The 27,373-nt window shown below is 24.5% G+C and overlaps 1 protein-coding gene across 1 annotated transcript in view; it reads left to right on the top strand.

Moving 5' to 3' along the window:
• LOC129984042 (conserved oligomeric Golgi complex subunit 7-like) overlaps positions 1-26,483 on the top strand; it is a 30,250-nt gene extending 3,767 nt beyond the window's left edge. The window contains exons 5-22 of the mRNA XM_056093805.1: positions 37-121; positions 1,235-1,324; positions 2,681-2,749; positions 2,873-2,908; positions 5,305-5,425; positions 5,880-5,968; positions 6,276-6,386; positions 7,704-7,868; positions 8,649-8,703; positions 10,970-11,097; positions 12,784-12,855; positions 13,018-13,083; positions 15,015-15,339; positions 17,717-17,847; positions 19,440-19,520; positions 20,902-21,016; positions 23,742-23,873; positions 26,170-26,483. Of these exons, the coding sequence (XP_055949780.1) occupies positions 37-121; positions 1,235-1,324; positions 2,681-2,749; positions 2,873-2,908; positions 5,305-5,425; positions 5,880-5,968; positions 6,276-6,386; positions 7,704-7,868; positions 8,649-8,703; positions 10,970-11,097; positions 12,784-12,855; positions 13,018-13,083; positions 15,015-15,339; positions 17,717-17,847; positions 19,440-19,520; positions 20,902-21,016; positions 23,742-23,873; positions 26,170-26,339 (2,041 nt within the window). The 3' untranslated portion in view covers positions 26,340-26,483. The remainder of the gene's footprint in view (positions 1-36; positions 122-1,234; positions 1,325-2,680; positions 2,750-2,872; positions 2,909-5,304; positions 5,426-5,879; positions 5,969-6,275; positions 6,387-7,703; positions 7,869-8,648; positions 8,704-10,969; positions 11,098-12,783; positions 12,856-13,017; positions 13,084-15,014; positions 15,340-17,716; positions 17,848-19,439; positions 19,521-20,901; positions 21,017-23,741; positions 23,874-26,169) is intronic.
• Positions 26,484-27,373: the final 890 nt, after the last annotated feature.

Genomic DNA, 27,373 nt, shown 5'->3' with positions numbered 1-27,373 from the left:
ATTTTTATTTTTTTATTTTTGTTTGTTTTTGAACAGAATTGCAAGAGAAATTGAAGTCATGCAAAATGAAGCAAGATTACTGCAACAACAAATGAGCAATGTTAAAGGCGATGTTATGAAGGTATTACATTCATTAAATTTGCATGTGATTGTTAGAAAATGATATTTACTTGTTTTTGATTTTATGTAATACTAGCTCTTTCTACAGTTTTGTTACCCGTTCTTTTAAAAGTAAAGTTTAGTATATCATTCTGAATTTTTTGCATTGCATTTTATGTGACAATTATATGTTTAAGATTGCAATTTCGAATTGTGTTGTTTTATAACTAGACTATTTCTTTAGTTATATGTTATTGTTTAACTCTACTTTATATTTTTAAAGTTCTGATTAATTTTGTATTTAATTTTAATGGTGAAACAAGCAGCAAGTTACTTAAGCAATTTTGAAGTTGATTATAATTAAATAACATAATTCAGGAGAAACTATGGATTTGATATAATTTTTTTTTTTTTTAAATTTGAAATTTTACTTTTTAGAATGTGAACTCAGATTATATTTTAAATTTTGTTATAGATCAGTTGTATCATTCACAGATTGTATAAATTTGAACTTTTCTTTTTTATTCTGTAGAATTTTTTTTTAGATTTTTTAAAATCATGTTACAATTATCTTTTTATAATTATGTGATAATTTAATTTTGAACTGATGTTCGGAGTTAAGTTGTTCAGCTTAATTTTGTTTCTGCTACATAAAATTTTTATCTTTTGTCTAAGAAAAATATTAGGTAATGTATTATAGGAATTAATTTCTAAGTTAATTCTACCTTCTTGCATCTCTGCTGCATTTGTATTATTGTAATAAGTTAAACATGATAAGGTAAATAAATGCTACTAAAATTATTAACTTTTAATTTTACTATGTTTGAATTTGCTATATATTAGTAAGATAATATTAATAATATTACATTTAAAAAATAATTTTAATGCCGTTTTTCTCTCATTTTTTAAAATTTTTTATGAAAGCACATATTTTTGAAATTTGTAAAGTTTTGAACTAATATGGAAGCTTGTAATAAAAATGAACTACTCAAAGAGTATGATTATATTCTATTGCTTATTGAGATATTTTTTTCTGTTTCAAAACTTTGCTTCATGTTTTTTTTTTTTTTTTTTTTACAAAAGTAAATAGAATTTTTATTATGTTATTACTATTAGTTATTTTGTTACTCCACAGGTTGAATATGATTCATCACAATCTATGCAAGTTCTGCTTCAGATAGATCATGTCAAATCCTGCATGCAAGAAGCAAGCAAAGCTCTTAGAGTAATTCTCAATATTTTCCTTTAAAATCTTTTATTGTAAACTGGATATTCCTCCTCTATTTTGCACTAATATAGAGTTATTTTAATATAGTTTTAATTCTAATTCCTTTAATGTGTGTCAAAGACTGGAAAGTGTGAGACATAATTATTATTTTATGAGATGCTTAATCAATTTTGATTCTATGTTTCAGGAGTAAAACATTTGTTTCAGGGAGTAAAACATTTTGATTCTGTGGGAAGATATTAATCCATACAATTTAAAAATTAATGAAAACGTAGTCCGTCCAAGTGATTAGAAAATTATTTTTAAAGTTTAGATAAATTGAAATTATTACATATATAACTTTTATTGCAACTGTGTTAAATTGTGAGATAGCTTGAGTAGTTTTGATTGGATTTAAACAGCATGGAATTTGTTGAAGTGAAGTTGAAAAATTTCATTTCAGTTTTAGATAGTCATTTTAGATCAAAGGAATTGAGTATCATGGAGCGTTGGAATTTTTATTTTCCTATAATTCACCTTGTGATTGAAAATAAAAAGATAATTCAAAACATGCAAATTATTATTTCATCATAATAAATCATCTTTATCCTGAAAGTTTTTTTATATCTTCATCAGCTTAGAAGTTAATAGCTAAGCAGAGATTTTTATTCCTAAATTTTGAATGCTTTTTACTTTAAACTTGTAGCCTCTTATTGAAAAGTTCTTATCAGGATGCTTTTTTTTCAGCCTCTTTTATTCTTGTGGAATTAAAATAGGAAAGTGTTGAGGGAAGTCTTTATATTTCTCTATAAACAGAATCTTATCTCACCTTCTGCCTTGTCGATGGAAATTTTTTATCAGTATTTTTCACTTTTTACCTCTCTCCAAAAACAAAAAGGAGTTTCTTATTTTTATTTTATAACACCTTAAAAATAATAATGTTTCTAAGAATTTTTCATCATTCTTTTCTTAAAATTATTTACAAAAGATAATGGGATATTGCATGAAATCTGTGGATCTAAATTTATTTATAAATTTCTCTGCTGTTACTTATAATATGAAAAAAAGACAGTTAATTAAAAAGTAATTTATAAAGGGTATTGTTTGTGAGATTTGTATTTTAAAATAGAAAATAGTTTTCTCTGTTTTAAGAGAAAAGTTTAAATAACTTTTAAAGAAAGTGTAATCCAGTAAAATAAGCTCTAAAATTACCATATGCAATTTCAAGATAGGATGTTACTCATAATTTAAATAATAAAAGTGGAAAATATAATGAAAAATAAAACTCTTTATTAAAATTGAAGATTTTTTAAAAAATAAAATTATTAAATCAGTGCTCGCTATATCTATCCCAACTAACTGAACAATTTGCAGGAAGCTGACAATTGGACTACATTGTCTGCAGATGTTGAAGAAGTGTTTGAAAGTGGAGATATTAATACAGTAAGTTTTTTAAATTACTTTATACGACCTAATTTGCATATTTTAAAATATAGACTTGATCAGTTTTTATCAATTATGCTAATGTTGGGAAATATTATTATTTTTTTTATTTATACCTTCTAGATTGCTACAAAACTAGTAGGAATGCAGAACAGTCTGGTAAAAAAAATTCTTTTAATTCTTTATTGTTTAGATTTTATTTTGAAAATAATACTTGATTTGTATAAAATTCACAGTTTTCTATATAAAATATAATTTCTATGTAAAAAATAATAAATAATATATTATAAAATATAATTAATTAAAAATGAACATACTTCACAATTCACATTCCATAAATGTATTCAGTGTTGATTGTGTTTTGAATTGATTAATATTATTTTCTTAAAACTATTCTCCTGATATTGATTAATGTAATGGCTTTCTAGCAAAGCTCTTTTAAAATTTTGTTTGTAAACTATTAGGTGCTCTTTTACATATATTTATTGGATGAAATTTATTGAAATCTGTTATTGCAACTTTACATTTGGCGATTTCTAGTTAAATCATGATTCCGTAGATTGCAGAATTCTTTTGGATAGCATATTTTATTTGAAATTATATTTTTCAGAGAGAATTTTAAAAATTGCATATCTTTTGTGACTAACCATAAAATCAGGCAATCAGTAAAAGTTTGAAGAATGAATTAATTCTTAATTGATATGCTGTATCAATTTACTTTTGAAATTCATTTTACAGTATAGCAGACAAAAAAATTAAAGGAAATGCAAACTTTTAGTATGAAATGACGGCAGACTTCGTTTATCTGTTCTTATTTTAATTTTAAAATTATTCTTAGTTAATTCAATGGCAACAATAATTTGCATTCAAAAATACATTTAATATTGTTATAACACACATTTGCATACATACAGGATGAATTTGACCTGATCTGCCAAATGAAAGAATGTGATAGAAAAGCCCATGTGGATCATAAAATATTATAGCAATTCTGCCATATCTCTTAGTGTTACAAATTATCATGGATAAAGTGAATACATTGCCAATTGGAGAAGATCCTAATTTAAAAAGTTTCTTACAGGTCTTTACATAAATTAAGCACATAATCTGAAACAAAGGGAAAATTCTATAAGGTGACATCATTTTTATTTGGATACCTGTATTTGAAGCCAAGTAATAAGCCTCAAAATCTTGAAATGCAAAATCGAATTGTGTCCAGATCTTTAATATTGATTATCACAAATGCCAATTTAGTTGTAATTTGTCAACATTACAAATATATAGTTTTTACTGCATTTGTCTCTACTGAAATATCTCTTTCTTATTGTTCATGCAACACCTTCTTTCTTCTTTATCTTTCAGAAATGTATGAAAATGATTTAAATTTCATTGAAATAGTAAAAATTATTATTTTTTAATTATGCAAAAAAATAAAAAAATTGTCAAAAGTCAGAAGAAAATTTTTTATGATGGTTAAATTGGTATCATTTGAAGATGATTTTTTCAAAATGCTATGAAATGAGAACTGCAATAATTGGTAACAAAAATATGTGAAATTAATTATTCAATTGTTATTTCCTAATCATCACTATAATATTCAGACATCATCTTGTTAATGGATTATCAATCTTGTTTTTGGAGCTTAGTTTTTCAATACAAAAACCTTAAATAATGAAAATAAATGTTATTTTTTAGATCTAAATAAAGTTTTACTGTACATATTTTTCTAATTGTTGTAATTAATAGACAGAATAATTTGTGAAGATTGAGATCTAAAGTTTGTATATTGAAGTAACGTATTGCATTTTTTTAAAAATTCACATTACAGAAAATATGTGTCTGTAAATTAGTGAGAGATTTCAATTTAAAAAAACAAACAAACATTATTTTTAAGTTAGAACTTAACAACTAATATTATAAGGGAACAGAGATTTTCAAAATTAATGAAAGGCAGTTTGTTTTCATTTATTTTTATTTTTAAATCTCATGCTGCAGCAGAAACTATCAATGACTTTTATTAATTACTTCCTTTCTTTTATTTCTTAAATTAATTTTAACTAACATTCATTTTTTAAAATTTGGATTGAATGTTTATGTTCACCTTATTATGTGAAATTTTTTTTGCTGTTCACAAATTTCAAAACTATGTTGTAAAAACGCTATTATTTTGTTATTACCATGTAATAAAATGAATATTGTATTTAAAATGCTATTCTTTTCTGTATTTAATTAAGCATGCATTTTTGAAAGTTATATAACACTTTATGAAATTTGTAACATAATTTTTCATTTGAGGATACACAGTAGAACATGAGTCTTTTTTTTTAAATCAAATTTTAATTATAAAGCAAACTCAATTTTCCCTCTTTTTTTTTTTCTCTCATTTTAAAAATGTATACTCAAATGATCATTTTTTATTATTAATTAGTTTTTCTAGTTTCATAGCGTTATGAAAATTTAAGTAATTTTATTATGTGAGTCTTACAAACCTTTATACTTTAATATTTAAAGTATAAAGGTCAAATTTTAGCTTATGGATATTTATCATATCATAGGAAATATTAGCTGATGTACCAGATTACCATCAAAGATGTATGCGGTTGGAAAGTTTAAAAGATAGGTTGGAAGTAATGATTAGTCCTCAGTTAATTGCTGCATTCAACACACAATCTATAGGTAATAAAAAAAAAATTTATTTATTAAATTATATTAATAAATATGTCTTTGAAATTTATAGAAACATATTTTATATATGAATTGTTCTTATTTTGCATTTATACATTTATAAGTAAAAATTTCATCATTGATGATGTATATATTTTCATCTTTTCTCATCTGATATGTTTATTTCCATCTGGAATATATATATATCATTAGAAAAAACTTACATAAATTTTGAATGTTTAATTAAGTATAGTATTTTTTAATTTATCAAAATTTATGAATCTGTATTAGTTTAATGACATTGTTAGGAATTTTTATTTTGTTACAGTATCTTTCTGTTTTTACATTAGTTACATTTGTATTTGATAATAATTATTCCAAAAAAATTTATTCATTTGAAAATTATTTATTAATGTTTTGATCATTTTTGAAAACTAATAAAAAAATATTATTTTATATTTTTAAGTATCCGATGTTGGTTTGATGTATATGAAGATATTCAAAGATATTAAAAGATTAAATACTCTTCAGAAGCATTACCATACTTTCCAAAAGGTAAGTGCATTTTTTTGATAATTTAAAACATTATAAAATCTTAATTAAATATGAAATAATAAATGATATATATATATATATATATATATATTTTAACTTACAAAAAAATCTGTTCATAATGTTTTGATGACTGTTAATCTGAATTTTCCTGATAAATATTTGAATGGTTAGAAAAAATAATTAAACTTTTGATGGATTTCTGGAATTAAATGAAGTAAGTAAAATTAAATAGATATAACTTAGATTAACTCGATTAACTTCTGCACTTTCAAGTAATACTGAGCAAATTTTATCTTTGGTACCCTAGGAACAGTTACTCAAGCAATGGAAACAAATCGTTGAAACAGATCCAGATGAGACTATAATGGATTGGCTAAATAATTTTAATGATCTATTATTATCAACCTGGCATTCACAAGTAAATTATTTATGATGTTCAGTTCATTTTTTCTTTTTGCACTAAACAATTTTTATTATAAGAAAAATTTTACTTTAAAAAACATGGATTTATGTTCTTTTTGTTATTGGCTTGGTTAATTTTTTTTTATCATATACGCTTATGCTTAAAAATTGAATTATCATGAACTACTATAGTTGGAAGGAGTATATTTTTCATAGGAACTAGCATTTATAGCTTTCTATTTTTTATTTGCAGTGCTAATTTGTGCATATCTTGTTTTTAAAAGTTTTGAGAAAGAATATTTTTATTCTTTTATTTATTTTGTGAATTTTTAATTAATTTTCAGAACTTTTTTGTTTAGTTTTAACTTCTAATAAATCAAGAGTAATTCAATTGATGATTAGCATATTTGTAGAGATATAATTAAATGCATAAAATATATATTTTATGTATGTTTTGAAAATTCTTTCATAAAAAGAAATATAGTTTCCTTGTACTGTTATTTCAAATATTACAGGTCTGACACAGTGCAATGAAACACAATATAAATAATTATATTATCAGTAAAAATATAATTTTTTAATGATTTTTAAAAAAAAATTCGCACATTTTTTGGGTGCACATTTTATAACTTTTAACTTTCTATTTTTATGAAAGCAATATTCTTTTTTCTTTTTTTTAAATTTCATATTTTGTTATAGTTGGACAGGTTTCCTAAAGCAAAGAAATATCTTACTTTATAAAGACATTTTGTGAAATTTTAATTATTATTTCTTATAAATATTTGTAGTTAAATTTAAAATGAAACTCATTCACATGCATTATCATGTAAACTTTTTGCTACCAATCTCGAAACTGAAGAAAGAAGGAATTTAGGTATTTGTTGATAACACAGTCATAGATTTAAGATTTTGCGAAATGAGAAAAAAACATCTTTTTCATCAATTTCAAGTTGATTTAGAGTTCATATTTTATCAGATTAATATATGTTTTTGATTAAAAAAAAGATTTCGAAAATATCAAAATATGGGTGGATAAAAAATATGAGTAATTTCAATTATGCCATTAAATAAATAATTTACATTATAAAGCATTTTTAAAGCAATAAAAAACTTGAAAGTAATTTATCTCAAGTATCATAAAATAGAAACAATTATGTATCAACTTTTTTCTTACATTTATCTAGAATAAATTCTTAACTCATGGCTGACAATAAAAATCAATAAAAAAATATTTGCTATTAGAATAGCTGTTGTTAAAATGTTAGAGTAATTACTTGTTTTGTTAGTAATTTTTTATTGGATTGTACATAATATATTCTGATATCACTGACAGATGACATGCTGCCAGCAGTTACTCCCTGATATCCCTGCAGTGCAAGTTTTATCTGAATTGTTTGTAGATGTTTTGACTAATTTAGATCCTTCACTGACCTTTTGTATCGATGCTGGAATGAGATTGCATTCCAGTCAATTACAGTGCCTGATTGAATTGAAACAAGTGAGATTTAATAAGCATATTGACTATTTCCTTGCATTTTGATATACTTATCTACTATTCTGCTAATTTAGCTCAGATTCATTCAAGATTCATTTTACTTAATTGTTAGTGTTATTTCTTAAAAAAATTCGTTATTAACTATTTTTAAGTAATATATATATATAAAATGGCTAAAACAGCCTAAAAATTGTTTGATTTGATTGTTCTTATTTTTGATCTAAAAAAATTTCTTTCAAATTATAATATTGAGTAATTAAAATAACTTGTTCAGTATTTCTTTCACACAACACATAAAACCTAAAAAATACTATTTATTAAAATAAGTCTGTTAAAATATTGCTTTAATCATGCTTACTTACACTCTTTTATTTAATCATTACTCATTAAAAAGTATCTTCAGTGAATAAGTTTACTAATTTGGCTGAAACGATTTAATTTTGTATAAAAAATTTACAGCGTTTCAACGATTTCTATATTTTTATTTTAGTAAGAATTCAACTTGATCAATTAGTTCATTTTATTATTCTTTTAAAAAGATGTTTCATATGCAATTCATTTATTAAAAATAATAAATTTCTGCAATGTATAATGAGTAGTTGAAATGTATAATTATTTTGTAATGATTGATATATTAAAAGTGCTTATTACCAAAAATTTATTTTTCTTGGCACTGATATCATTGAATTATTTGTATTTTTTGGCAAAACATTATATATTTTATATTTTAATGGCAAGTTTCATTTTATAATTTTTAAATTGTTTGTTGCTTTTTGGATTTAGATTACAGATAGATTGGCAAAAAGTTTAGAAATATCCATTCATGCCATAGAACCTAGTAAGTAAATTTTATTTTTTCACAAATATTGTTTTATAGTATTTTTATTTATCAAAATTTTATGACACAGCATTCCTTTCCTGAGAATATTTTAGAAAAACTATTTTTGATGTAAATTAACACTTAAATAAAGTTCTATATAAGAGCCATATATTTTTATATGTAGAATTTTATATAGAATTTTAACTGTGTATATATCCTATTTGAGGTTCATTAACTATTAACTAAATTACTAGAAACAGGAATATGCTTCCTATTAGAAAAATGCTCCAAATAAAGTATAAATTATATTTAATGTTGAAAAAAACTATGCTGTTTGTTATGTTAATGAAAAATTAAAGCATTTAAATTTTTAAGCAGTTTCCAGGTCGTATGATCATATTTGGAAAAAATTCCATGTGCATTGCCATTTTAATTTAAGAAGGGAGGGGAAAATTGTATAATTTTGTAGCTAAAACAAATTACAGTTATAAAGATTTGATTATAATATTTTAGGTAATTTTGGTAATTTTAGAACATTTCAGTGAACAAAGAGGAAGATTAGCTAGTAAATGCATGTCATTTCCTTAAAACGCTCTCTGAGAGGCCTAAAGTAATGAAATGCAAAACACCATAACTCAGTTTCTATTAAGAAGTGTGGAATTCCTTTCCTTTAAAATATTAAGAGGTTTTAGAATATTCTAATATATATTACTGCAAAAGAGTTTAAATTTCATAATTTTGTCCACAGTACATTTTATTGACTCAAATAATATAAAATATAATTTTTCTTGCCATTTAGAATGAATCTCTGACTAGTTTATATGTATCTTTAATGGTTAGTTATTAGACTACAAGAAAGAATATATATATATATATATATATATATATATATATATATATATATATATATAATATTGCTAAGAAAATATAATGTTGGACTTATGTAATAGAATCATGTTAGGATTCTAAGTTATTTTAATCATTTGCTTACAAAAATTTATATTTCTGATGTGTTTTAATATTTTCTGGCTCTAGTTATTTAAATTTTTGAAATATTATGAAAAGAAATTATGAATGGAGTTAATTGGTCTAAAGATTGATTTTAATGTACATTTTTTTAACTAACACTTTTCCATGGAGAGGTCCTCATTTGAGGATACAAACTTTCTAAAGTAATCGATTTGTTAGAAATTCTTCTGAAATGTTTATATAAATTTCTTATGACCATAATAATGATTATGAATATTGTAAGTTCATAAGCATTTTTATTTCTATTCTTAGAAATTTAAATTCTTTATATATTAAAAATACCACATTTTTATACGTTCTAGAAATTACTGTAAACTAAATCTAATATATATGAGAAAAAAACATTCAGATTTTTATAAATATTAATTAAAAATTTAAATCAACAAATATGTAAAAACTAAATATTTATTATATTTAAATCATTAAAATTTAAAAAATTTATCAAAATTCAATAAAATTACAAAAAAAAATTATAAAGAAAATATTTTATTATTTTGAAGGACATTACTTGAAGCAAATAGCAGAATCTATTCACCTCACATTGAATGGATGTTGTATATTTTACACATTGAGCTTGGTTTTTGCTCAAAGTTACACTTTTCATGTGGAAAATTGAAAGTTGTGTCTAAGCAGACAATGTATATGAGGACATATTTTGGACATCCATTTTGATTCTTTCAGAAATGAATTTAAATTTTATATAAAATATGAATAAATAGCCAAAGAATATTAGGGGTTTATGATCAATTGATTTCTGTACAATTGTAATCTTTAAAAATTACAAAAAAGTTTTTAAATATTTATCCTATAAAGGAGGTTGTGTTCTATATATGTCATCTACTATAATTTAAAAGGAAACAAGATGTTTCTTCCTAACTATTTTGGGAGTTTGGAAATGAAAAGTCTTTTTTTTTCTGGAAAAGTTTAAAATGCTCTTTATTTATTTATTTTTGTACCCATTATATCAGAGAGAGATTAAAAAAAATTTTCAGGTGCATTATGTGATTTAAACATCTAATGTGATATTATGTGATTTAAACATCTAATTTGATATTATGTGATTTAAACATCTAATGTGAACATCTTATTATGTGATAAATAAAAAATAAGTTATAGTAAATTGACTTATAAAACGATTTTGCTCTTACTATTTTCTTCAGAAAATAATATCAAATCATAGAATATGAACATAAGTCAAACAAATTATTTTTGCATCAACATCATGTTGTTCCTAATTAATATAATTTTCTTCTAGAATTTTTCAATGATCCTCATCTTATCCTTCTTGTAAAGACAATTTATGCACCTTACCGCCCTCACATTGAAAAGTATGATTATTTGGAGGAGCAACAATTGTTGTCATCACTGAAAGCATTAGCATTGGTATGTTTAACCAGAGAATAAAATAAAATATCTAGGAATAATAAAAGTATTTATCTTGAGTTATGAAAGATTCTAAGTGTAATATCTTTCATTTGAAGATGATTTCTCAAAACTCTTGAAACTGCCAATAATTTCTATATTTTAAAATTTAAATATATAAATTAAAAAAAAAGATTTATGTCTCTTTTATTCTTATATCTATCTTCTTAAAGAATTATGTACTTATTCATACATTGTCGTCAGATTTACCAGATTTATTTTGGAAGCTAAATTTAGTTTTGCATAGTAATAATAAAACTCCATAGTGTGAAGAAAGAATATAGTCATGACAGAATATGAATAAGTTGCATGATATAATAACTTAGAATAATAATCATGTAATCATTTATAATTGACTATTGGCATGTAAGATAGTGAATAATTTAATATTCGGATATTCATTTATAATATTAATTATATTATTATTACTTTAACTAATTAAATAATAGAATTAATAGTCATTATTACAGGAATATCGTATATTTATGTTTATATTAGTACTTTTCTTCCCTGGGAAATTTATGCCATCATGTAAGCTAATAAAAGTCAGTTCATTTCCTTCATAAAACTATTGTATAAATTATTTATTTATTTTTCAATTGTTTAAAATTTACTCTTCCATTATAATTTTAAATTATTTAATTAATAAAATATCATTTTTATTTAAAATATTGTAAAAATGATTTCTATGTATGAACTTTTGAATAGTCAATTTTAAATTTATAGTTGATTTAGTTTTCTTAATATTGCTGCTAATTTTGAGATTATTCTTGATTAAAGAAAATTAATAAAATTCGAGCCTTTTTGTTAGAAATGTTTTTGCATATCTTTATTTTATTTTTGAATATCTTCTAAATTATATGACAACATAGTAACAGTAATACTCTTATAAAAAAAAGTGCTGATAAATGTTTTAGTGGTGGGTCACTTTTTCAAAAAGTTTAGTTTAAAATTGTAATTAATGCACAAATTCCATTGAGTCAGTATATTAAATTTCAATCCAAAACATCCACAAAATTATAAACTTATGATGTATTCTTTCCCAAATATATGGTATACTTTATATTACATTAATTTCTGGGAAAAAATTAATTTGCATCTCTATAATTTTAATCTGTTCAGTTGTATTTAATATTGTTAATAAATGGGTATAAATCTAGTAAATAAACTAATAAAAGTATCATTGTAAATTATATTAAAAAAATATTTTAAAAATTAAGGAAATTTTAAAAGTTATTATTTAATGTTCTAACATAGATGTTTTATTTTACTGAGAATGTTCTCCCTGGTTTTATAAAATAGAAAATTTCCCTATCGCTTTTTTTAATCTGTTTCAGAAATATTATAAAATTAATGTCCAAAAGTGGCTGATAATCTTGTTTCGTTTCTTAGATTTTATTGCTAAATAAAATTTATATATTTATATGATCTAATATTTGAAAGTAAATGCTTTAACTAGATTTATTTCTAAAAATAATCTTTGAATTTAAATTTATAAATCACAACATGTAAATTTTAAAAAAAATGATATTTAGACTTTAAGTTTTTAAAAAAATTATTTTAGTATCAGATTTAAGAATAAGTACAGTTTATTGTTTTCTTATTTATACGGATAAAAATTTGATAATAATTTATTGTAAAAAACAGTCTGAAGACTTGGAAGATAGTGTCCGCATATTGGGTGATTCACTGAGCAAGGTTTTCTGCCTGATTCAAGAGGTAAAAATTCAGATTTTATATTTAAATTTATTCTTTTATTACTTTTTTATACTTTTCATACAATTTCCCATTAAATAATTTTTTATACTTTTCACACTTTTATAAAATAAGAAACAATTTGTATGTTTCATTTCTGCTGATTTTCCTCCATTTTGCATGTAGGCTGAAAGTAGATGCCATCAATTAACCCAAGGTTGTGGCTATGTGAGTTTTCTAAGAGCTTTGGAGGTAATATTTTTAAAAAACTTAAAAATGAAAGACTTAATTAAGAGTTAAGATTAAAAATTAAAGACTTAAAAATTCTCCAATTTTATGGAAATTGTTAAATCTTTGTTCATTTCCTTCATTTTTTTGAGAAAAAATATAATTACTTTCATAATCATTTAATTAAATGATAAACATTTATACTGTGTTAATTATATATATATATATATAACCAATCTAAAGTAAAAAAATTTTTGAAAACGAAACTAAAATGAAAACGAAACAAAACAGTTTCGAAATCGCAACTAAAATTTATTACCTATTTAAACTAAAACCAAAAAGGAACTTCATAGTATTAGAACTTCATAGTGTTTTTCCTATTAACTTGATTCTAATACTTTTGTATATATATATATATATATATATATATATATATATATAAATTTTTTTTTATTTTTTCTAAGCAAAATGTCAAAGCTAAATAAAAGCAGAACTTAATTGGTACATTATTATTATTTTTATTTTAAAAAAATCTTTAAATAGAAACACAAATAGAATTACAAATTTTTACTTATTACACAGGAAGACAAGGATAAAGTAAGTAAAATAATAATAATAATTTAAGTGATTTTTTTTTGGCAGTATCATTTAATCATTCATTTATAATGGTAAAATAAATAAGAAAGGAAAAATACAAAATGGTAAAATACAAAAGAAAATTAAATTTCAGCATTATCATTAGCACCCTATAAGAGGAAGTGGTAAATTTTTCACACTGATCTCTCATAACAATTTCAAAATGACTCCAGAGCTATAAATGTGTATAATAGAACCTCAGCTATCTAATCAAGATTTTCTTGCCTTTTTATTACTTGGCCTAATTTAAAAATTTAATTATCCATAGTAAAATGAAAAATAATTTACTTTCCACAGAATTGCAAATTCTTATCCATTTTGATAAGAAGTTTTAAAACTAGTTAGTTACATTTAGATAACTAGTAACTAACTGGATTTGTCTCCAAATCAACCAATCTGAATAATGATGTTGCATTTTTCTGAAAAATCAGTTTTCAATTATTTTAAAAAAAATAATTCATTATTATTATTCCAAAATTATTATTTTTAAAAATAAAGAATTATTTAAAAAAATAATGAATTATTTTTTAAAACTAGTGATATGTGCTATGAAAGCAAATTGTGTGATTGATCAGAAATAACTTTTTTCCCCCTTGTAAAATAGTACATTTTCATATTTTTTTAAAATTTAATTTGTGGATGCCAACTTTTGTATTTAAATTTGAAAAAGCATTTATGAAAAAAAAAAAGGCAGATTGAAGCAGATGATATCCCATTAAATTCTAAGTAACAAATGAAACTGTGGTAATTTTTTTCAATTTTGCTTCAAAGCCATTTGTGAAACCGGTAACGCAAGTGTTTTTTGATCTATAATGCTTTGAGATATTTTTTTAAAATATCAAAATTCTGAGGGCAGATCGACTAAACTTTTAGATTGTAAATTGGTTAAAAGCAATAGAATTCATTTTAAATGAATCTGAAATTAAGTGTGACTTAAAAAAATATTAAAATAGACGTTATAAATAAATCACTTTAATTTATTAATATTTCTTTATAGTGTCAAAATATTGAATTTGCTACATTTTGATTTCCTCGGCGATCGCTATTGACCAGTTAACCGGGTAATAAACTTATATTCAATTCATTTTGCTTTGAAATATTTCGTCATATCCAATTAACAGGTTAAAACGACACCAAGAATAATGCCAAAGTGAAACTCAAAGTGAAAATGTGTATGGTTGCTCTTAGCTCAGCTACTTTTGGTTGTTTTTTACATGATTTGACGGTTTAATGCGATCATCGGAGAAATCAAGTTGTATCTTTAATTTTATTGTATTTTATAATTAAAAAATTATTCATATTTGACTTTATAACATTAGGGCTTTATCTCTGAATATGCTGGTCATTTCCGATGCTTGTTGAGGCTTTTTAGAAACCACATGCGACCAGACAGAAATAGTACAGATAATTGGACAGTTTTTCAACAATCTTTGCATGCTACTCAAGTTATAGGGGAAGCACTGATGCAGTTAGAAGGCCTGCAAGTTTTGTACATTGGAAACGTTCAAGAGATTGGACGGAAGCTTGGCTATTATTCTCCTACTGAAGAAAATTCTGTGAACCCTTTTCATGCATATGATGATATTTTGTTATCAATATCTGCAAAGCGGGAGCTTCAACAAATGATAAATATGTTACAAGAAGGTTAGTAATCCCCCCCCCTTCCATTTGTATTGGATGTTTTGTATTTTTTTAACGAATTAATAGTGTTATGGAAATTAAAAATTCCGTTAAATTTGAACGGCGGGTTCGCTGTAGTTTGTGTATGGTGACACAGTCAACAGGTCTCAGTAACAGATAACTACCTTTATAACACAAAGAGCCACACACTGCAAAGACGTACACAAGCAATACACAGCAGCTCGTAGAACAAATAGCAGCCCACAAATATAATTCTGTTGTAAGCAACAACTATGACACACAAAGCGATCAAACAGCACTCAGCAGGAGGAAGGAATCTACGAAACTATTTTGTACGGTCTCTCCAAACGCCTGCTATGCTCCACTGTCTTCTCTCTTTAGTTGTACCCAACTGCCGAATAACTACTATAAGACTGACTATTCCACATACGATTCGATGCTGCTTCAATATTTGTTTGCAAAACTCGGTGCACGGAACCAATTCTCACGCCTCTAATTTGCTTGATTTCCACTTAAATGCTTGAGCTTCACTGGCCTGATCCTTTTAATTCGTCATTGACTTATTGTACGATTATATGACTACAGCTTGAATTGTCGGCCTTTCATAGCTTCTGGAGTAGGGCACAGAAGTTTCCCGAAAAATCAAGCATAATTCAACTCTTATTGGTTCTGTCGCCAAAATTCCATAAGATTCTAATATCTTCCATTTTGTCGTCTAAAGGTCGAGAAGTTTGTCGCCAAGCGCGATGGCCATTGATCCTGCACCTGATCAGCATCCAATAGAACCGACCGTAAAACTTTTCTCCCTATAACGGAATCAGCTGTACTGGGAAGCAACATTACAGATTTTTAACAACAGGATTTAAATTCATTTTTTTAATTTGATATCGTTAAAAGAACTGATTTGAAGAGTTTTGAAGATTTTTAGAAAATTTGCGGCATGATTTAGTTTTATGTTAATAATGTTATTTTAGATTTATTTAATAATTTTATTTTCATAATTTTTGTGGCAGATCTTTATTTTTATTTACTATGTGAAAACTTTATAAAATTTAAAGTGTCAAGAACGAAATCGTTAAATATCAGAGTTAAATTATCATGCCATGTCTGTGAAACATACAAAAAAAAAAAAAAAAAAAAAAAAAAAAATCATTGGAAGGAATACCAGATTTTGATTTCTGTATATTAGCTGCTTTTTGTGTTCAATTATTTAGAAAGAAATATAGATTATGCTTAATTTCAACTAATCTCTTATGCATTACTCAAAGTTCATGATTCTTTCAATAAAGCCTTATATCATACTTTAGCCCCTGACGTCAGAAAGCCATTAAAAACTTAAGTTTTCTATTCAAATTGCATGTTTTCTTTTACAATATTGAAATTTCACTTTTTGGAATTTCAATTTCATGTAAATTGCTATGGTAAACAACATCTTTCTTCCTTAGCTTTCAATAATGGAAGAAAATCACTCAATAAAATAGAAATGAAATAATTTCTTTGGGTTTAAACAGATATTTTGAATTTTATTGTAACAACAAATTGTATTATTTAAAAAAAGTGCAAGAAAAAAAATTTAATATTTTGCTCTACAATTAAATTGGTATTATCAAAGAAGCAGTTTTTAAAATCCTAAATTCTTGTGAAAATGGTGTTACACATTAGTATTTTATGATTCCTTGTGATAACATATTAAAATCTTGCTTAGATTTTAATTAGATAAATTTACATTAAAAAAATCATCCGAATGCACTCATTTTCACCTCCAAAATATATAGGTGCTAAGTATAGTAGGTTTAAGTAAAATGATCTGTCCAATTAAGCTCAAATCCACACATCCCACCTTTATTATTAATAGCTATTTACAATGATATCAAAATTTATCAGTTTTTAATCGAATATATTTCATTGGAATTTTCAGTTTTGATTATAGATATATTATTAATAAAATGTGTAACTGATATTTTCAAAATTAATTACATTTTTTCAGAAATCAGTTTTCTGAGTTACTAAATGATGACTTTGTAACTATGGTAGTAACCGTAGATTTTGTCATACTATGTATATAAATCTGTCTGGTGTCTTAAAGGATCATGCAATATCAAAACCGATGATACAATCGGAATTTTCTGTTGCAAATCTATCAAACTTTCTTTGTTACTGTATAATTTGTTCAAATTAAAATTAACAACACTAAGCCCGCATTCAGAAAAAATGTAAGTGGTGTGTTTTTATTGACTACTACTGCATAATCATATAACTTGTTTACATTGTCATAGTATATTGTAGTATTTAATTATTCAACCAGAATTCAGAATATTGTTGAAAAACAATGAATATTTTTCACGGTTCTCGATCTTCATTTTATATGTATTCATTGCAGACAAAAGTGCTAGTCCTTTGAAAAAATCACTTCAAACATTTAGAAAGCTCTGCACTGACGCTGGCTCCTTAATTTCCGATTTGGTCTTGCAACAAGCTCAAGTTCATTTACAGAAAGTTCCTTATTTAAAGGTAAGTTCTATTTCTTTATTTGCATCATATTCCTAAACCAGTGGGAATGGTTTCCTCAAAATTGTTTGTATATTCTGTAATAAATTTATCGTGCCAGAGAATGCCTTACATGACATTGGCATAAAATAATTAAGAAATATTAACTTGTGGCATGAATTTAGCATTTTTACTAAATCTACCATGTTATCCTTGGCGAGTTATTTGGCGATGAATCCCTTGCATGTTAATAGTATCCAAAAATCGAAATTTTGTCGTAGGCATGTTTTTCTCTCAACTGATTGAAATAAAAATTTGATGCAAAACTGCACTTTTAGTCACAAAATCCCATCCCAAATTTGATATATTTAAGTCAATGCGTTTTTGAATTATCGTGTTTATATGTTTCTGAAAGTATAGACCAACAGATTATCAACCTTTTGTTGGATTTGAATCAAATTTCAATAGGTGTCTAAACTATAGATGTTAAAACTGTGTACTTAATTTTACCTATTTAGCTCTTTTTCTTTTGTAATTATCATGCTTCAAAGAGCTGGACAAACGGGCTTCCTCTGAACAAATTTTACTCAAAATTTGATGTAAAGACCACATACTAAAATGCATCCGTTTATCTTAAAGCATTTTTGAGTTATCTTTGTCATAAACAAACTGACATGTCCTAAATGTGTTTTCCGAAGGTTCAAAACGTTGAGATTTGTCAAAATCTCAAGTTCGAATATTGTGATGATTACTGTACTTTTTCTATACTACGTATACGAGAAAGTATAAAAACATCATATCTTCGAAATTATAAAATTTATAATACAAATGTGATTTATCGCTGAATTTGAATTCATTGTTAATGAAATATTAAGTTATTATATTTGCCAATAAGGTATTATATACATCAATCATAAGTTTCATAGACTTACACAATTACGTAATCTACTTCTACTGACAGAAATTTGAAGTATATATTGATTCTTTTTATAGAATTTTTTTTCCTTTATTGATGAAGATTATATACTCATTTTACTTACTAACTTTTTTTCAGTTGCAAATGTTTGATGATCATGAAGAGCATATCTATTTTTAGATGCATTTTGTTAACACATATAGCTATGGTGGCCTGAATATTATTAAAAATTAAAATCACTGACTAAATGCTTTTTGAAACTTATAAATTTTAAAACAAGTTGCTAAAAAAAACTAGCATTTTTTTAAAATCTGGACCATTGTTTAAATCTGATACATATAGATATGCACTTTCTGGAGATACTTAATTTTAAATTTAAATGCCTTTAAAAATTATTTTTTACCATATATTATTTTAAATTTATGAGATTTTATTCATTAATAATCTCTGTTGCCTAAATACATTTGAAATCTAATGATTACGTGCATTAATGCTTAAATTGTGTTCTGTCCAGTATGTATTAGGGTATATTATCCCTTGATTTAAAAAATGTTAAAATGTCTCCTTTGGCTTTCAAAGATTATTAATTTCTTATAAAGTTACAGTGATTGAGTGTTTATTTATCATCCTTAACAATTTTTGTGCTATATTTTGATTGTTATTATTATTTTAAAATTTTCATTTGTTTTATTGCCAACAGGTGTGGAGTGAAGATGCTGGAAGTGCAGTTGTTGCTGATTTACCAGAATTCAGTCTTACTCCTCAAGAGTACATAACTGAGGTATTTAGCCTTTTACTTATGAGTGGTACTGATGGTCTACCAGCAGATTTTTTATTTTATGGACTGGTATAACTACTGTATTAGTAATTTATTATGATTTCACTCTTACATTTCATTATTCTATCCCTGTTTATTATACTTAGCTTATTGCTTTACTGATCTGGAATATTAAGTCACTTTATATGCGATGGGCCATTTGACTTTAAATGAAAGAATAACTGAATAGTAATTCCATAGGCACTAAAAATATATGGTTCCACAAGTGAAACTATAGATTTTATTTTTATTTTTCTTAAAAAGGGGAAGCATTTTTTTTTTTGGTACCATATGCTGGAGGTTTATTTTAATTCAATTTTTTTTTTTTTTTTCATTTTCATTTTCATTTCAGTCTGATTTCTTAAATAGCTGATTGTAAAACTCTGTCTAGTTTTGCTAATTGCTCATTGCAATGTTTTAAAGAAAACTATTCATGACTGTAGTGCTTTTCAGACTGTAGTGCTTATTAGACTTTTATTAAAAAAATTAACCGAAATTAAAATCCTCAACTCTTTTTTTCTTATTTATTTTTATTCTATGCTCTAATTTCATATTATAAAAGCTTAACATAGAAAGGAAATAATATTAACAAATTTTATTTTCAAATTGACTAATACAATTAAAGAAATTGCTTGAAATCATTCGTTTTTGTTTTATTTTTGAAACTGAGTAGAAATCTTGCCAATATTTTTAGAATAAAATTTGATATGATTTTTATATAATCACTACAGAGTAGATGATGTAATATTGATGATGTACAATTTAAAATATTGCTATAATTGTTAAATAATGAAAACAATATTATACATGAAGTATTTTTGAATATTAGACTTATATTAAAAAAATTAACTGAAATTAAAATCCTCAACTCTTTTTTATTATTTATTTTTATTTTGTGTCCTAATTTCATATTATAAAAGCTTAACATAGAAAGGAAATAATATTAAAAAATTTTATTTTCAAATTGACTAATACAATTAAAGAATCGCTTGAAATCATTCATTTTTTAGAATAAAATTTGATATTATTTTTTTATAATTACTACAGAGTAGATGATGTAATATTGATGATGCACAATTTAAAATATTGCTATAATTGTTAAATAAGGAAAACAATAAATGTTTTACATGAAGTATTTTTGAATAGTTAAAAAAAAGAATCTGATTTGTCTGTTTACTCTGCTTAAAGATCAGCCTTGTGTAATATTTTTTTTTAATGCTGAAATATTAAATATTTGAAAACTAACTCCCTATGGAGTATTTAATTTGATTTCATGTATAAAATAATTAAAAATGAAAGAATAGTTATTTGAGTATATTAACTGTAATTTCTCTCCTATGGTTAGGTTGGGCAGTATCTAATGACCATTCCACAGCATATTGAACCTTTCATTTTGAGAGATAATCCAGGACTACACACAGCTCTAAAGAATTGTAATATGCCTCATGGATTGGAGCAAGGTAAATTAAATGAATTAATTCTATTTCTAATTGTTTTTCATATTAAATAGTGTATTATCTAATATTTTACTTAGAGAAAAGGGTTATTCATATTTCCTCAGTTTTACTTTCATGCAGTTTTCATTTTTTGGTATCCAATTAATAAATTTTTTGAAATAATGCATCTTATGTATTTTAAAATTTATATTCATTTAGCAGCGGTGTATCATTCAATAAATAATTGAGCTTGAAGAGCACTTTACTATCACTTACATCACTTTACATTAATTTTTTATTGTTTTGTATTTTGTTTATATATTGTGCTTATTTTATTATGTATAATTTTATTGAAACTCATAATTCATTTCTTATTGTTATTTATATTATGATAAAGTTTGTATCATTTGCTATAAATAGGATGTGCAAATCCATTTTAACAAGGAGTAGTTCAATTCAAATAATTGTTTTATATACATTCCTTTTTGATATTTTTCATAATAATAGATGAAACTTTTATGAAAAATAAGTATTTCTCATTTTTTTATGAATTGGAATTCAATTCCATGGAAAATCTTGTAGATTTTTATTACATTTAAAGATGTTGTCAGAACTAAGTGAACTGTAGATGAAATTTCTTTATTTTTATGGAATTTTTTGTGTAGTGGCTTCTAGTTACATCAATGAGACTTGTACTCAATAGAAATTTGAACATCTTTTCTTCTTGAGTCACATGTTAATCTAATGAAAACCCAACAATGTTTAGTTTAATCCAACAGTTATATGTTTAGTAACATCACAAATACATCAAATTCCATAAACATGCCAAGAGTTGTACAGTTATTACAGTATATTATTAGCTTTAATTTTTACATTTGTATGCATGATAAGATATAGGTCAATTTTTACTTTAATAAAAACATAATTTTCATTTCAAGATATGGAATTGTTTTTATTTTCTTTTGTACATAATATGTAAAGATAAAATATTGTAACTGCCCAAAAATTGATATAAAAATTTTAATGAATTTCCATGTTGTTGACTTCCATGTACCAGAATAAACACTTTTTGGAATTATATCTGCTTGTCTGTCTGTGAACACAACAACTGAAAAATGTACTAATATTTAATATTAGTACATTAGTGCATAACTAAATATTTAAAATTCAGTATGTAGTCTTTGCACCAAAATTGTAGGTTTCTCCTTAGTTATAAAAAAAAAATCCACTTGGAATCTATTTATCAAAGTAAATATTATAATTAAAAATGCTAAAGAATGCATGAATTTGGGAGATATAATGATGAAATCTGTTATATGATTCTACCATTAGAATCTTAGATATATATTGTATTTTTTGCTGATACTGGAAAGGGTCAGTCATCTATGTAGCTATGTTTATATGAATAAAATAAATCAAAATCCAATTAGATAAATGAAATTTATTTTGCAGTCTTGTCATATATAAAATGTTAATGTGTGACAATTTTGTTGGAAAAAAAATTTGTGTTCAAGTAATTATCGTGCTTTTTGTAAAATAATGCAGAAAAAACACAAAAGGAAACAAAAGTTAAAATTGTAATAGAATAAATTTTTTTTTTCAATCAAGTATATGTAATTTCTCCACTTTGTAGATTTACATGTTTTCCATTATATGAAGAAATATATCCTAAGTTCCAATAGTTGCATACTCATTATTTAGACATTTTAAACCTTAAAGAATTTATCTTTTACATAGATGTTTGTGACTAAATTAGTTTTAACCAATTATTCATACATTACCAACAATCAGAAAAAGTTGTAAAATGTATTTGTTGTAAAACGTAGTGAAACAGTCAAATATTTAGTACATATAGTAAACATAATATTATTCATACAAATACAGTTTATCAAATACAAATGTGTAACGGTATCACATATTTGGATTTGTAATTTACATAAAGCATATATAAATAGCTGTGATATATCTAAGTAATATTGAATATTTTATATATATTAAAATTTTGTGATCATCAAAAGATGAATTAGTTCTCTAGCAGCAAGATACAAATGTGTTCAAGACCTAGTTTGTGGATGAAAGTGATAATGTATAACAAATTTATATTATATTGTATTTCGAATAGATATATGTGTAGTTATTATATATATTTACTTTTGTTTTATCTTTCTTTCTTTCTCTCTCGTTTTCAAAACGCACACGCAAATGTAAATAACTTTTGTATTGGTTGATATTGATAATAGAAGTTCAAAGCTTTTTGCAATTATAAACCATTCATAACTTTGTGATAGTTTTACCCTCCTTTGCAATTGTTTAATATAAAGATTTCATTTATGCAAACTAACCTTAATTTTTTGTGTTTATGTATTTTTTTCAAATGTAAATTTGAAATGTTTATTATTACTAACATTAACACAAAATAAACAAGTTTCCTAATGGAATTATTATTTTTCTATTATTTATTTTTGTGTTATGTTCAAACACAAATGGGTTGGAATAATATTAATAGTTCAAATGGGTTGGAATAATATTACAAAATGCAGAAAGGAGTGTTATTTTATAACCAGTACTTTTTGTTGTAAGATGCCAAATTACAAGCTTCATTAATTATTTGTTTAGCATTAAGTTATTTGAGTGGAATGCATTTTCTTTTATTTCAATTTACGAAGCATCTTTTATTTTCTCAAAACTTTATACAAATATCACTGATTATTGATTTACATGCATTTACAAGTTTTGTTTATTAATCTAGATAATAGTAGTAATGTGGCAGATTATTTGTTGGAGTGCTTAGCTAGGAGAATAGCTGACAGCTATTGTGAAAATATATTGAAAATATCTCATTTGAAAAGTAATGCATGCAGCCAGCTTGTGACAGATTTAAGTAAGCTTTTGTTTAAATTCAAATATGATTTTTTAAAAAGATATTTGACATGTATATTCTGTGTGAATTTATTTATTATTAGTTTATTCCATAGTTATTATTTATTCCATAGTTTCAGAATGTGCCTTATATTATATATGAAACAATAGCGATTATATAAAAAAATATCATTTTCTGTTAATAATTAGAATTTTGTTTAACTTTTTAGTGAAAGCTTTTAAACAGAAATAGGTTTCATTTAAAGGCTAATTACTTTGTTACAAGCTTTATAGACTTTTAAAATTCAAAATTAAATTTCAAATTTCAATTATAGTTGGGTCTTTAATATTTCTAAAACCCAGAAATACTGAATACATAAATTACGGACTGATGAATTATATTGTTTATTTCATTTATTCAGTCAACCATACATCATATATTTATATTTTTTGTCTGTTCCCATTTTTTTTCTGGAACGAAAATTATTAGATTATTATGAGAATATCTAGTTACCCCTTTGTTTCAAAATATTTTCTGGAAAAAATGTGTAATTGAACGAAAATTTACCAAAGTAAATTTGTCGCCAATATAGTAATTCAAACAATCAGAGTAGTTCTACTAGTAACACTTTGCTATTTATTTTATTTATTTATTTATTTATTTGCTATTGTTGAATTGTATAACTAATCCATGAATTTCAAGAAACTGAAAATCAAGAAATAAATAATATTTTATTTTGCTTCATAAATTAAATCCAAATGTCATTATTATTTCTATTAAAAATTATTTCAATTAATAAAAAGTTTTTTTTTCTTTTTTGTATATAAATGTAAAGATTTTGGATTTATTATTTTAATAAATGTCCTAATGCACATTTGGGATGCCACAGGTAATTAGAACACAGTTTAATTCACTTCATATGCATTAAAAAAATGAAAGCAAAATCCTTGCTTTCAAAAGATCTTCTTTGGCTTGTTAGCAAAATTACTAGGTTTCTATTAAAGCCATAGGATATTTTTTAATTCTGCCTTATGCTTATTTGAGATACAACTACATTTTTACATATGCATATGATTGTAGATGCTGATTCTAATTAAAATCTGTAGATTCTTGAGATGGTAAAGACCATTAATCCCATTTAATTTGATTATGCAATTGCTTATTGAATTTTTGATAATCTATTTAATATTCGGCATTTTGAGTAAAAATATTTTATGTTTACTTAACACCCAGTAAAATGTATTCAAAGTTCACTGAATATAGCAGTAGCCTTGTAAATGGAAACATCTTTATTATCATTTTCGAAGTGAAATATTTCTAAATTCTGCTCTCATTTATTAAGACAACTACCAGGCTAATTGTGAAATTTTGCTCCAACATTATTTTTAGCAATAATAGCTATCAAACTAATTGAAAAATATGGACTAATATCATAGCACAGAGATGAACTTTAAAACTGACTGCTTTAATGAAAATATATAATATTTAAAGTAATTAATTAGCATAAAATTAATTGATTAAAGACTGATTAGATTAGATTAAGTATATACTTAGATCAATAATTAGATTAGATAAAGTAATTAATTGGATTATATGTGCCTCAAAATTCTTTTCATGATCAAGGCAGGATTAAGCCTTTTAAGTATCCTAGACAGTGTAAATCTGGGTTCCCTTTTTTTCCTCTAAACATACATTTAATATTTATTTTGTCATAAATATTAAACATGTGTTAAAAATAAAATCAAACATTTATTTTGTTTTTTCGGTTTAATCTTTGTATAAATAGTTTTAAGTAGCAGAATTTGACAAACTGAATAGCAGACCATTTTCTAAAGTTTGTTTTAATGTATCATATATAAAAGAAAAAGAAGAAGAAGGGAAAAAAAATGCACAACTGAAATTTAAATAAAATATTTTTTCAAACATCAAATAATATTAAATTTTTTTTTAAATTATGAAATACATTTTATTAGAATTATAAAACAGCATAAGATAAAACTTGCAAATGGTAATTAATTCAGAATATTTCTAGAATAGTGTTCTAAAATTAATTTAAACAATGCTTGATTTTAATTTGAATAAGGTTTATTACACAGCCTTTTTAATTAAATGAAAACATAGAGTATAACTTTCAAAAGACTCTAAAAAAAAACTCCATTGTTAGGGATATAAAGTTTTAGGGTATCTAAACAAGTACTTCTGTTGCCTATTTAATAATCCAGCTGTATTCATGATATCTGAATTTAGCAAGTTCTTAGGTTATTCAGCAGAAATAAAAATCTTTTGTTGTTTTGTAATTTTGTACATTTCTTTTCAGGTTATTTTTGTGATGTGCTAGACGACCTGGGTCTCACCCCATCGACAGATCTACAAACTCTTCTAACTCTTCTTAAAGCCAAGCCTGATAAGTTTGAATCTGAAGCCAAAAACAAACCTCCTCTGATTGTGCGCAAAGTGAGCGCAATGAGAAAATTAAGAGTGCAGTGATGTAATCTAGCTTTTCAAGAGATGACATTTATTTTTATATCCCCCTGTAAATATGATGAACAAAAATTTATGCTGAATTACATGGAAGGAGGTGTACTGGAACAAAGCACTGTTTATGTTTGGAATAAAATTGTTAAATTTTCAGTAATGGTGAACTTTATGCAGGTATAGAAAAAAAAACTCATTAAGGTTATTAATAAGTTTATTTAATTTTACATCTAATTTTTTAATCATGAAAATCTTGATTCTCCATTAATAACAAAGATTTTTTGTCGTGTTTAGAATATGATCATAAAAAAGGCGCCAATCTATGAAACAATTAGTTAATCCTATTTTTGTTCAAAAATCCAATTCTTACTTTTCATATACATAGTATAAGGAAAGTATAGAAATCCTCAAGAAATTCGAACTCGAGATTTTAATTAATCTATCAAGTTTTAGACCTTCCTGAGCTCGAATAACACATTTTTAGAAAATATTTGTCTGTCTATGACAAAGATAATTCAAAACGCTTTGAGCTAGACAGATGAAATTTGGTATATGGTCTTAACACTAAATTTGCAGATTTCTATGGAATTTGGTGCAAAATCTGTTCAGATGAAGTCCACCTGTTCGAATATAAGTTAACACGATAATTACAAAACAAAGAGAGCTAGATAGATAAAATTCGGTACACATATTCACCATCTATGATGTAAAGGTCAAATTGTGAGCGAAATCTAACTACGGATTGTCTGTCGGTCTGTTCAGAAACATGTAAAAGCGATAAATGAAAAACGCAATGACTTAAGTATATCAAATTTGGTATGGGAGTTTGTGACTACAATTGCAGTTTTGTGTCAAATTTTTGTTTCATTCGGTTGAGAAAAACATGTATGAAACATAAATTTGATTTTTGAATACTATTAAAGCATGCCAGGGATTAATTACCAAATAGCTGACCAAGGATGGCACGATAGATTCGATAAAAATAGAAAATTCACGTCAAAAAATATTTCGTAACTATTATAAGCCAATGCCATATAAGGTATTCT

This window comes from Argiope bruennichi, chromosome 9 (genome assembly GCF_947563725.1).
Source record: "Argiope bruennichi chromosome 9, qqArgBrue1.1, whole genome shotgun sequence".
In the NCBI taxonomy this organism is placed as follows: domain Eukaryota; kingdom Metazoa; phylum Arthropoda; class Arachnida; order Araneae; family Araneidae; genus Argiope; species Argiope bruennichi.
The sequence above is the reverse complement of the archived record's forward strand: the minus strand, read 5'-3'. Positions and strand labels throughout refer to the sequence as shown.